Raw genomic sequence first — 13,498 nt, forward strand, 5'->3', positions numbered from 1 at the left:
GATAGCTGGAGATAGCGTCTGATACAGAATGCTCCTGCGCATTTACAGATCTTAAAACATCATAGATGTATGTTACATCGAATTAACATACACCTCAGAATAAGCCCCACAATCGTTGGCTGCTGAAAGCAGTGGAAAGGTCAGCAGACTGGACCAATGCAAAGTGACAGGGGGAGGCAGACGGCGATAGAGGAAAGCACTGAGAGAAGGGGAAGACAGGGTGACAGGGGGAGGTATAATACTCTACACGTCTGCAAAGCTTCGCCCCCAAAAGCATAAAAACCACCATTAAAATCTATTTCTTTACCAAATACAATCAGATCTCATCCTAAACCACCAATTTCTGTCCTAGCACACTGACTCACCTCTCAGTGTCACCCTTGTATCACCCTTACCTGGGCTCTGGTTTTTAAGCTGTCACGAGCAGGACCCTCTGCCTCATTTACTCTTCCTTTGTCACTTTTGTCCTTATCTCATCCATACTTAGGGGTTTATTTACTAAAGTGAGAATTTTTAGAAGTGGAGATGTTGCCCATAGCAACCAATCAGATTCTATTAACATTTAACTAGCACCTTCTAAAAGATAAGTTAGAATCTGATTAGTTGCTATGGGTAACATCTCCATTTTTAAGAACTCTCACTGTACTAAGTACACCCCTTAGAGTGGCCCTGGACCTGCTGCTCCAATCTGTTAGGGTACAGGTTTCAGCAAGCATGGACTTTGTTATGGATTATTATGAATGTATGCATAATTGTTAATTATCTACTGTAGCTCAGAAGTTCCTGACCTCCACCATTACAGTCCAGGTTACAGTCCAGGTTTTAAGGATATCCATGCTTGAGCACAAGTGACTTAATTGGTATCTCAGTCAATTTGATTTAACCATCTGGACTCAAGCATGGATATCCTTAAAACTTGAACTGTATTGGCGGAGTTTAGGAATCTCTGATCTAGCTTGTTTGCATCGTAGTGTACTGCACTCTATGCCCCGTTATTGTCATTTTTGCACTGTACAGTATTACCTGTTATGCTGCCAACTGTGCATTGCATCAATGGCAGGAAACCATCGGTGGGAAACCATTGATGATTTCCCCCATCGATGGACATCCCTTCTCTGTGACATGCCAGGCAGTAGGCCAATCAGGGGAGGTGGAGGGCATCGCAAGTCGTGACATGCTGGGCAGGGAGAATCAGAGGTGTACAAGGTCCTGCAGTCACGATGGGGATGAACTAAGCTCTCTGGACCTCATTCAGAGTCGGTCGCGAGCGCCGATGCGCTCGTAACCGACTTGATGGTTTGGCCTGCACACGCGCAGCGGACGCACTGAGCGTGTGCAAGCCCCGGAGCGACAGAGAAAATCTGTTGCTCCGGAACTCGTTACCAAAGGGGCGACTGTCGATGTTGATCGACAGCTGCCCCCGTTTGGTAGGGGGGGTGGGTTCCAAAACGGAGGCGTTCCTTTACGAACGCCTACCGTTTTGTGGGCGGCCGCACTGACATCATCAGTGATGTCAGTGGGGAGCTTCCTGCTGAAACACAGCAGGAAGCTCCCTGGGGCTTAAGGTTGACGAGACCCTACCCTAGGGTCTCGTCGTAAGCCCCGATGGTCGCGATGGTCTTGACAAAACAAAATAAACCAAATGCAGAGGTAGCAAAGTTAATGTGGACGTTGTGTCTGGACAATTGAAACTAGCATTTGCATTGAGGTTTTATTTAAAGATCAGGTTTAATTTTGTCTGACATTTGATCTATTATTAACATAGCAGATAAGCTATTTTCCAATAAAAAATTGTTATAAATGGACATAAAAACTTAATAACTTCTGTGAATAGAAAGCTACAGTATATTCATTCAGAGTGTCTCCTCAGCTAAAGTTCACACAATGCATCTTCTTTGAAACAACAGGCATCCTTATATTTTGAGTTTTGTGCTTAGTGTTTCTGTTGTCATTCAGACAATTGAGAATATCAGCTAAATAAGCTAATTTAAAAAGAAATGATTCCAAAATTCAAAGTCAGCTTCCACGAGGGATATATGAAGGTTTCCTGAACCTTATTGCTGATTCTTAGTAAATCCGTGATATTGGTTGCAAAAAAAATCATGCGAATCCTAGCATTGTCCAGCATGTTTAAACACAGCCAAACACTATTCTTAGTAAATTTACACCCAATCGAGGCTTGGTCTGAAAGAAAACTAAGTATCAAGCATCTCAGAGTTTTTGGTGTGCTGCTTATGTACACATCCCTAAGACATACAGTAGGTTGGTTCCCAAATCCATGTAGTGTAATGTGTTTGGAAATTGCCAAAATAGTAAATGATACAGAATCTGGAATCCAAACACTAAAGAGCTTATCAAATCAAGAGATGTTATATTCCAAAAGTCAGCACCACTTAAAACAAAGGTGGAGTTGTAAATGCAGAACAAGTATGTGTTATTGGATATGCCAACAGCTGGAGATATATCTGAACCAGCAACTACCAGCGTGAACATTCAACCACAGTAAAGAACATTTGCAAGATTCAACAGTTGCAAACCACCTAGGAGATATTGGGGGAGATGTACAAAGCCTTGGAGAGTGATACAGGGGAGAGAGATAAAGTACCAACCAATCAGCATCTAACTGCCACTTTACAGGCTGTGTTTGAAATATACAGTTAGGAGCTGATTGGTTGATACCTTATCTCTCTCCACTTTATCACTCTCCAAGGGTTTAGTACATTTCCCCCATTGTGAGGAGTTTGTAAATATCCTATTCTGTGAACCCAAAATATCCAAGAGGCAAAGTCAACAAAATGACTGGTGTGAATGGAAATTCAAAATAGCCAAGGAAACTCTACACCTTTAAGAGACTTAAGTCTTATAAACAGGAAGACACCATCAACACTGAAAGTGACAATAAAGGTGCAATGTATCTATAATACAGCACCAAGAATTATAGAAGATCCAAGCACACTGAGATCGGGCATCACTTTATTCATGAACTGGTGGAGAAAGGATCTGCTGTGGTCACATAGCTAGTGAGAAGATCCTGCTGTCATGCTGACCAAGGAAATTACGTCACAGTCACTGGTCATGTTTCTGGAGAAATGTGGACTAGAATTGACCTGAAATGTTCATATGTTCTTGCTTGTTTAACCCTCAAGATTATTTTGCAGGTTGCTGCAACAAAGCTATACGTGAAAATATTTGTGGAACATGGAGAAAGCTTGCAGCGAGGGGTGTGTGTTGAAATATGGAGTGCACTACTGCGCTGCCTAGGGGTGCCAGCCACTGGGGGCGCCGCTGAGTCCACAAAAACAAGAAGGATGTCTCTTTCAGTCTCGGCTGGGTCTACTGATGATCAAGGCTGATGCAGATGTGTGTAGGTGGTAGGGGGCGTGTGTGTGTGCGTGTGTTTGTTAATGAGAGAAGACAGGCTTCGTGTGTATGTGCGGGTGGAAGTGGGGGTGGTGTTATTGACTGCTGACATGGTAAGTGTATGTGTGCGAGTAGGTTTAATGAATGCTGGCAGGGTGAGGTGCGTGTTGGGGGGTTAATGGATACTGACATATAATGGGGCACAGATGTGTGGTATAACTATATATATGGGGCATGGATGTGTGGCATAATGTATTGAGGACACAGCTGTGTGGCATATAAAGAATTTGTAGCACATTTGTGGCATGTATTAGGGACATTGTATAGCATAATTCAGGGCTATGTGGCATATGGGATGTAGTTAAAAGACCGGCGGACTAAATGCCGCCGGTCTACATCCCGACACCAGAAGACCGGCAAGGGACAGAAGATAGGCGTCGAAATAACGACGCCTATCTTCATCCCGATGCTGGAGTGCCGAAGGACACCAGACCGGTCGAGGTGAGTCTGGCCGTCCCTAGCACTTAGCCACGGGTTGGGGGGGGGTTACATTTATTCAACCCCGGGGGGAACTTAGGCTTAGGCACCCACCCCGGGAGTTTAGGCTTAGGCACCCCTAAGGGAGGGTTAGGGTTAGGGAGGGAGAGGGGAGGGTTAGGTGACTTACCTGCCACTGTCGGGATTTCCTCCTGTCGGGATTTGAACCGTTTAGCCGTCGGCATTTCAATCTCATTCCGAGGCATATAATACATTTGGTGCACAACTGTGTGGCATATGTATTGGAGACATTGATGTATAGCATAATTTTGAATTGGGGATACAGCATGTGTAGCATATAATGAATTTGTGGCACAGATGTATGGCATATTATGACTTGGGGGCAGTGTTATGAGGCACAGTATGATTTGGGGGCTCAGATGTGTGGCATATAAGTTGTGTCATTTCTATATAGTATATTATGAATTTGGGACACTGCTGTGTGGCATATTATAAATTGACATCACTAATGTGTGGCATAGCATGGCATGGTATTGGAGGGAGCAGGGGCGGTGGATGAAATGTTGCCTACGGTGCCCAGACTGCTTGCACCAGCCCTGTACACGAATTCTCCATTAGTGAAGCATTCTCATTTAGCACTGTATTGCTGCACTGCTACCCAGATATATGACCGTCTGATCTTCTGCATATTCCGCTCAAGCTCCACTCTCTCCAGGATACTACATGTATATAACTGTGAGTACGTCTGTACAAACATACTGCTACATTACAATAAATCAAACTCCTGGTTAAGGCCTGAGCCACCTGCTATATCTGGATTCCATTGGTGTCTACTATTTATAATTTATGTTCCACTACAAATATTATACACAAATGAACAGCAGGAACTTTAGGAAATATGGCATTGGGAAGGAGGCAACCAAGTATTTAGATGTATAATAAGTGATATGTATTGTATTTTGCTCCACTCAGCCCACTAGTAAAGTCCGGGATGGGGAGTTCCCATACATTCCACAAGTATAGGCAAGTATGTATCAGATTAACTGGGTTTCCCTGCGCGTTAAGCCCCCAATGGTGCCTTTTTCTTGCAGACTTTTCCTCGCATCTCCTGAAACTGGAAAAGTCCACCTAGGGTAAATGAGTTGACACACGGGGTTAACCCCGCTGATTGAATTGCTGGCATGGGTAAACACTGCAGCTAATTGGATTCCCCTCTTATGAAATGGTTTTTAAATTATTAATATGATATGTCTATTATTATTATTACTATTATTTATTTATTATCATGGTTTTGTTTACACTTTGACTATTATTGAATTTTTTTTCATTTACAGAAAGATGAAAAGTTTATTGATCTGTTTTGTTGATTTTGGGCCTGATTCACTATGGATCGCTATTGCGATCGCAGCTGCGATTACGCGCGCAGGTCTGATATTCCTTAGATCTGTCAGTAGTTATGGGACCAGCTGTGAAGCCTATAGAGCAACGAACAAGCTGTATGGGGTATATTTACTAAAGTGCTGGTTTTTAGAAGTGAAGATGTTGCTCATAGTAGCCAATCAGATTCTACTTAACATTTATCTAGCACCTTCTAGAACAGGGGTGGGGAACTTTTTTCTGCCAAGGGCCATTTTGATTTTTAGAAAAACATTCGGGGGGCCATACAAAATAATTAACTTAAAATTTGCCTCCTATATTTGCTTAAAAACGTTAATAACTCACCCTTAATGCATTGGCTGTAAGTAACTGCTTCTCTTTGGTATGTTGCCAGGCAGAGTCTGGAGGGGCAGTCCCTATGGATGTGTGACAGGCAGATTGATAAGGCAGCCCTGGGGTCCTCTCAGTCCTAACCAGCCTGATGACAGCACTGACTGTACACACCCCCTACTGTGCCACCACTGCCTACTTGCCCGCGCTGTTAGGGTGAGACCCTGCACGCCCCTGCACTAACCAGCTCAATGGCAGCCATATGACAGCCCTGATTTCCCCCCCCCCTTGTGCGCTGCCTGCCTGTCACCGCTGATGGGGAGAGAGCCCTGCATGCCACTCAGTGACAGCCCTGACACCCCGATCCCCCCCTGTGCTACCTGCTGCCACTGATAGGGAGAGAGCCCCTGCACTAATCCGCCCGATGACAGCCCTGACACCCTCCACCGCTGCGCTACCTCCCGCCGCTGATAGCCGATGACAGCCCTGACACACACACCCTCCCCCCGCTGTGCTACCTGCCGTCGCTGATAGGGAGAGAGCCCTGCACTAATCCGCCCGATAACAGCCCTGACACCCTCCACCGCTGCGCTACCTCCCGCCGCTGATAGCCCTGACACACGCACCCTCCCCCCGCTGTGCTACTTCCCGCCGCTGACAATCCTGACATCCCCTCTCCCCCGCTGCGCTACCTGCCACCGCTGACAGCCGCTATACTATGCTGATTCTGCTGCTGCCGCTGACAGCCGGCCGGGCCAGATGATTTCACCTTGTGGGCCATATACGGCCCGCAGGCTGGAGGTTCCCCACCCCTGTTCTAGAAGATAATTGCTATGGGCAACATCTCCACTACTAAACCTGCACTTTAGTAAATATACATAAAAAAGGGATTTGCCCTCCAGCACACTGTAGCCAAATCAACAAAAAATACTTAAATCCTACATAATAATAGAGATTTAGAGTTATCAGTTACATACATTTGCAAATATATGAATAAGCGCCAGGCCAATCGTCAAGGCTCCTCTATACTGGCGTCCCTAACATTAAGGGGTTCACGTCCAAGAAGCAAGGCACTCCAAAAAATTCCAGCCAAGGACCATCCCCAGGGCATCACACGAAAAGGGGAAAAAAGGTAATAGTGAAGTGTAAAGGATAGATGTGTAAGGATAAATCAATGTGTTAATGAAATGTGAAAGAATTAAAATTACATAAATAATAAACAAACAATTAGAAAAGTGATACAAATATTCTATGTGAATTAAGTGGTGATGCCCTGAAAAAGGCCCAGCCAGAACAACTACGGGGACCCCACTCCCAAACGCTCACCCCAAAATAATTATTGCTACATAATAGTAGCACCCACTCTGGGTCATATAATTACAAATTGATGTACTGCATGATAACAGCACATGTATAAGCTGAGAGCTAACTCACCTTGGAGGTGCCGTACCTCAGAAACCTCCACATGGCACTATAAGGACCAGCACCTCCTCCTAATGCTGTCTCCCTTCATGCCTCTCAAGACTGCAAACAAAAAGTGTGGTGGTTGCTCAGATCAGCTTAATGACTTAGCACACTGTGCTAAGTCATTAATCTGATATGAGCAACCACCACACTTTTTGTCTTTAGTAAATATGCACCTAGGTCTCTTTCTTATCACTAACACCATTATCTTGTTGCTAATAAAAGTTAATCTTATAACTACTAACCCACTCCATTCTGCTGGTGGCCCTGTCTTTTCACCCCATCACTCCTTCCCATTCCTCCCCCCCTCCAGGACATAACCCACCTTTTTAACCTCTTAAGCGCTTAAACCTCACCCCTTACATACCTTCAGTGGCGGGCTGGGCCGGGGGGCAGGGTGCCATGTGCCCCCCGGGCCGCAGTGCCATGCGGGCCGCGGGAAGTCTGTGTCACTATGACACAGCTGCTCCGCGCGTGTAGCGCTGACCGGAGTTCGGTCAGCGCTACACAGTGACAAACACACAGCCGCCGGCTCCGGCAGCTGTGTGTTTATTTCAGCAGCTGATGAGAGTCTGACTCTCCTCGGCTGCTGCTGCTCCCACTGCGGGAGCCATCTTCCGGCTCCCGCAGTGGGTAATGGGAGAGACGACATGACGTCATGACATCTCTCCCATAATGCAAAGCGGCCCGGGAGGACGGACGGAGGAGCTGATAGCAGCGGCGGGACCAGGAGCGGGGTTTCAGGTAAGTGTTTTTTTTTTTTATTACGTGTCTCTCTACTGGGGGCACTACAAGGGGGATTACTACTGGGGGCATTACAAGGGGGGGCTACTACTGGGGGCACTATAAGGGGAGGACTACCAGGGGCATTACAAGGGGGGGGACTACTACTGGGGGCACTACAAGGGGGGGGGACTACTACTGGGGGCACTGCAAGGGGGAGAGCACTACTGGGGGCACTGCAAGGGGGGTACTACTACTGGGTGCACAACAAGGGGGGGACCACTACTGGGGGCACTACAACGGGGAGAGCACTACTGGGCGCACTGCAAGGGGGGGACTACTACTGGGGGCACAACAAGGGGGGCTACTACTGGGGGAACTACAAGGGGGATTACTAGTGGGGGCACTACAAGGGGGGGACTACTACTGGGGGCACTACAAAGGGGGGACTAAAACTGGGGGCACTACAAGCTACAAGGGGGGACTACTACTGGGGGCACTGCATAGGGGGCACCACTACTGGGGGCACTATTTAAGGGGCTTACTACTGGGGGCACAAGGGGCACTGCACAGGGGGGGACCACTACTAGGGTCACTACTGGTGGCCTGCATAAGGGGGTCCTATCCTGGGGCACAGGGGGCACTGCATATGGGTACCACTACAGGGGTCTGCCCCATATCTTTATTTTTACGTTACATTAATTCCGTGTGGAGCCGCCTCCTCCCTGGAACACTTGAGGGGGGGGCGCCTAAGCACGCACGTGCTCCGGGCACCCTGGCTCCACGCTACTCCTCTGCCAGGGACATCTGCATGCATTTGCCCCCCAGGCTAAAAGTTGCCAGCCAGCCCCTGCCTAACTTAGACCATCCTAAGATACCTTCCTCCTCACACTCCACCTGACTCAACCACAAGTCTCTCACAGCCTTCATTGCCTCAGTTTGTTCCCAGCCCCTCTAATATGTTACCTCCAATGAGCAGGGCCCTCCTCCTACCTTCTGTCCTCATCTCATCATCTTTTCTCATCCCCCATTCTGGTACTGTACAGTTGTTGTGTTCTCCTACTCCAAAATGCAAGTGAATGATGAAACTATTAGGCTCCTGTTTTGTGTATTGCTGATGGTATGGTGCTGCTGACTCTGGCTCCTTAAAAATAAACATTGATGATGATGATGATGATGATGACGATGGTTATGGACACCATATCCCATTTTCCAGGCATTGTGACTAATATTTTGCCCATATCATGTCTAATTTCAAACATGTTGTGGTTCTTGAAGACTACATTGCATGACAAAACATTACGCAAAATATTTTATTTTCAGGTGTATTACTGTTATTTTTATACATTAAAATATAGATGAGTTGATAATAATGTTCTGTTAAATGAATAATTTATATAATGTAGACGTCACGCCCATTTCCATCTCCTTGTTTCTTCTCCCCTGTATGATGAAATCACTGAGATGGACGTTGGGCCTCTAGTGTCAGAATTGTGGATCACTGTGGCTGCTGGGGGTTGTACGGCGGTGGGTGATCAGGCTGTGAGCTGATGTCCTTCAGGTTTTCAGGCACCACACTGACATGTGGGAAGGCAGACGGGTTCTGGTAACCATTCTGTACCATGATGACCTGCTGGGATGATAACAGAGTGTGACCACATGTAACAGCATTACTCGGTGTAATACAATACAATATACAGTACTGGTGGAAGCTGCAGGAATTGCTTGGTGGTGTACATACAGAAGAGCACATTACAGACTTATTGCCCCTGATAGGAGGAATATTTCTGAGCCTGACAGCTCTCATACATAAAACAATCTAACAGAGTAAAAACAGTATATTGCCCCTGAAGTGTAAGACTGTGTACTGTCATATAGGATGTGCTGTGTAATGCTAGGAAATCACATGTCAACAGCCGTGGAACAAGTAGCGTTCCATAGCACATACTGCAACACTTGTTACATGCGTGTGACATGCTAATGGGTATCGTATCACTCACATTGTGGTGTCTATTTACTAAGCAGTGTTAGGAGACAGAGTGAAAAGTGATAAGGTGCCAGCCAATCAGCTCCTGCCATGTCACAGGCTGTGTTTGAAAAATGACAGTTAGGAGCTGATTGGCTGGCACCTTATCACTTTTCACTCTGTCTCCTAACACTGCTTAGTAAATAGACCCCTGTATCTTTTATGTTAATTTCTAAATAGACTTGGAACAATGATTTTACATGTTCGTTATCATTGCCTTCACTTATCTAAAATACATTTTTTTTTTTTTCGCATTGTATAATCGAAAAATAAATTATATATATATATATATATATATGTATATTTAAATGCCTACATACAAATAGAAAATGACCAACAACATTTCTCAAAACAGAAAAAGAGTGAGAAACATAATAGGATCAAAAATCAAAGTCAAAATCAAGAGGCGCTGCTGGCACATCCCCCAAGATCTAAGAAACCGTTGTTTGCATATCAATTGGTGCATCTCCCGATAACAATCTGGTTTCATACCAACTTGCGGAGTGAAAACATTTATGTAAATGAGTTTTAAGGTCCCCTGATAAAGAATCAATAAACCCCTCCCAGATGTGAATTTTTTTTTTAATACGCTCTTCCTTGTGTAATGAGGCCTCTAACCAGTCCATGTGGAATACGTGGAACATTTTCGCCTTGAACAATTGTATGGATGGGGGTTCCCCGTGAATCTGTGAGCGGGGTCATCGGTGCGGGGCCTGGTCCGGCCCGAGATCCAGTGACCGCTGGACGGGCAGGCGTCGGCGGTTCAGGCGGCGCGGTGCGGCGGTGGAGGACGGGGCTGGACGAGCTTGCATCTGGAAAGATTCAAGCTCGTCCAACCACCAGCGCGGATTTTGAATTTGGCGCCGCTGGCGAGCCAGTAATGGCTCGCGGGCGGACAGCCAATCCGAGTCTGGCACGGCGGGCCAATTGTGGCTCGCCGCGTCATGGCTCCGCCCCCTCGCGGCTCCATATATTAGGCGCCGCTGAGCGGGGCGAGTCAGTCCGTCGGCGGAGAGCAAGCCAGGAAGACCGTCCGCGGAGGAGAAGAGTTCCAGAGGCGCAGGAAAACGCCGGAAGACGCCGTGCTCAACAGCTGAAGACGGAGGCGCTGTTGCTGGAGGAGGAAGACGGCGGCGGGCGGCGGTCAGCGGAGCCGAAGCTGAGGACCGGAGAGCTCTGCAGTGGAGGAAAGTTAAAGAGCTTATCGAAGTTCCCCACTGCAGGCTCTCCCAACGAACAGGGTAGGCGGCCGTGGGCCACCTTTACTTATATTTAATATCAAGTACATCAAGTGTTGTCGGGCTTAAGGCCCGTGGGTATCATCAGGCACTAGGCCTGTGGCCACGTAGGAGGGGCACAAGGCCCCGGGGATAGCAGGGGGCATTAGGCCCTGTAGGGGAAATCCTTAGGCTCTACAGTCAGCAACCTGGGCATTAGGCCCAGGTTGTTTAGGCTCAAATAGGCGGCAGACCTGCATATAAAGTGGTCTGGGCATTAGGCCCAGGTCACTGAAACGACCCTCTGGTAGACCTGCATATAAAGTGGTCTGGGCATTAGGCCCAGGTCACTGAAACGACCCTCTGGTAGTACTGCGCATAAAGTGGTCTGGGCAGTAGGCCCAGGTCACTAAAACGACCCTCAGAGGCAGCCCTACATATAAGGTGGTCTGGGCATTAGGCCCAGTTCACTAAAAGACCATTAGGTTCACTAGTGGTGGCCCAGCTCCAAAGTGATCTGGGCGTTAGGCCTAGATTCCTAGGGATCGGCCGAAGGAAGGTGGATTTAAAGTGAAAGGCATCCTGGTAAGAACCAAAAGCGATCATCCACAGGTCGGCGGACCTGTGCCACAGAGTGACCGGCGCTGGAGGTCTGTACCACTGGGTACAGAGTGCTGATAAGTGGTTCAAGGGATAAAGTAATCCGAGTAATAGGCTCGGATCACTCGCGTTAGCCCCAGCTGGGTGAGGTTGAATACTGGGCATAGATTATTGAGTAAGCCCTCTCGGGAGTCAGTGCAAGGGGCTGTGCGGCTTCGGTTCTGAACCCCTGCAGGGGGAGCTCTGAAGATTTAGCCTAGTAGGTCAAGGCAGCGGTGTGTTCATAGAAGGGCACAGACAGGGCCGGCCGGCCGGGAAGAGAAAGAGAGGGACAGCTGAGACGAGAGTGTTTCCGCTAGAGGTGTATTGTCCCCAAGCCTAGTTAATATAGTGTGTAAGAAGACGTTTATTTGTTGTTTGCCCTGAATCTTCTCGTTATAGCAGAGAGTTCACGGAGGAAGTTTCTGGAAGTAAGGTTCAAGCTTCCAGGCATACAAAGAGGTAACCCCGTTGGTACAGCATTGTTTGCGTGTTTGTCCGTGAAGGAAGGGGGGGATTGTTTTGTTTGATTCTCAGGGGCGGCGGACGACCCGTCAAGGTGACAAGGGGGCTAGTGTGAGTATCTCTCGGTGTCTGTCTGTCTTTCATTGGAGCGTTCGATAGGGGATCTCTCACAACGGTGAGAGATCCAAACATCCTATACTTTCTCTTCCTCTGTCTGTTCTTCCTTTGAACACCGGTTAGGGGATCTCTCACAACGGTGTGAGATCCAAACTACACCTGAGTGTGTGAGCACTGTATAGGTGAAAACTGGGTAGCTGAGGCCCCGTGCCAATGATGACCATTCACCCAACCGGTGAAGGTCGCGTTCATCCCTAGCGGTTATTGTGTCACCAAGCATAGGAGGATTGTTATTGAATACCCCATTCTTTTACAGCGTCAGGCTGGTTTGAACCTGAAACCACAACGGTGAAGAGGATCCGGATCGTAGATCAGTTGGCAATTTGGGAACGAAGGCTCTAGGACTCTGCCGCGGAAAAGTGGTGAGTGTTGGCTGACGAGACATCGCTAGGACTCACATTTTGGCGTAGTCGGCAGGATGTCAGACGATGAAGAGAATAGGGGGGCAACTGGACGGGTCAACATAGGCCCTGCACTCGCTCATTTGCCTCGGTACGATGGCCGCAATTTACAGTTGGAGGATTGGAAATCGCGACTCGAGGGAATTGCCCTCCTATATAAGGTGTCTCCGGAGTCAAAACTCCAATTGGCTCTGAATTCTCTCGAAGGGGAAGCCAGACGTACTATCCTCTTGAGACCGGAAGAAGATCGCGATTCCCTGAAAAAGGTACTGAAGATTCTGGGGGATCTCTATGGGAACACGTCATCGGCTGGTACCCTACGACAACGGTTGTTTGCCCGGTTCCAGAGAGAGGATGAGTCCATTCCTCAGTTTGCTAACGCACTTCAAGAATTGATGGGCGAGATTAGAAGGCGCGATCCGGATGGGATGGGTGCACTTCCAAATACCAGCCAGATGTTACGAGATCAATTTGCAATGGGGTTGAGGAATGTCCCGCTGCGACAGATTTTGTTAGATAAAATCACGCAAGACGACAAACTGACTTTTCATCAGATACAGATAGACGCTGTGTCCCGGGACCGAGATGCAAATTTTGGTCCATATGCTGTCACTCCACAGTGGGTACATCCGACATCTGCTCCCGTGATGGGCTGGGAGGCCAACCCTTTGGAATCATGCGTTCAAGATCTTAAAGCAGCTTTTGCTAAGGCAACCCAGGAAATGAAAGAAGAGGTTTCCCGGCTAAGAGAGGAAGTATACCGGCAAAGAGGCCGCAGAGCTGAAGAAGAGTACCGGCCCAGAGAGTCGGACGGATCCAGA

General features: G+C 47.6%; 1 protein-coding gene across 3 annotated transcripts in view; it reads right to left on the minus strand.

Annotated features, from left to right (window-relative positions):
* Positions 1-9,120: 9,120 nt before the first annotated feature.
* The window catches only part of LOC148502441 (membrane-spanning 4-domains subfamily A member 4A-like), a 48,499-nt gene continuing 44,121 nt past the window's right edge, over positions 9,121-13,498 (minus strand). For 2 of the 3 annotated variants that reach the window (XM_088449826.1, XM_088449827.1), the window contains one exon: positions 9,121-9,385. In XM_088449826.1, the coding sequence (XP_088305952.1) occupies positions 9,251-9,385 (135 nt within the window). In that variant the 3' untranslated portion in view covers positions 9,121-9,250. The remainder of the gene's footprint in view (positions 9,386-13,498) is intronic. The other variant, XR_015870012.1, reaches the window with a different exon arrangement.

The sequence above is a fragment of the Taudactylus pleione genome, unplaced genomic scaffold, assembly GCF_031769625.1.
Source record: "Taudactylus pleione unplaced genomic scaffold, aTauple2 ptg000497l, whole genome shotgun sequence".
NCBI classification, from domain to species: Eukaryota; Metazoa; Chordata; class Amphibia; order Anura; family Myobatrachidae; genus Taudactylus; species Taudactylus pleione.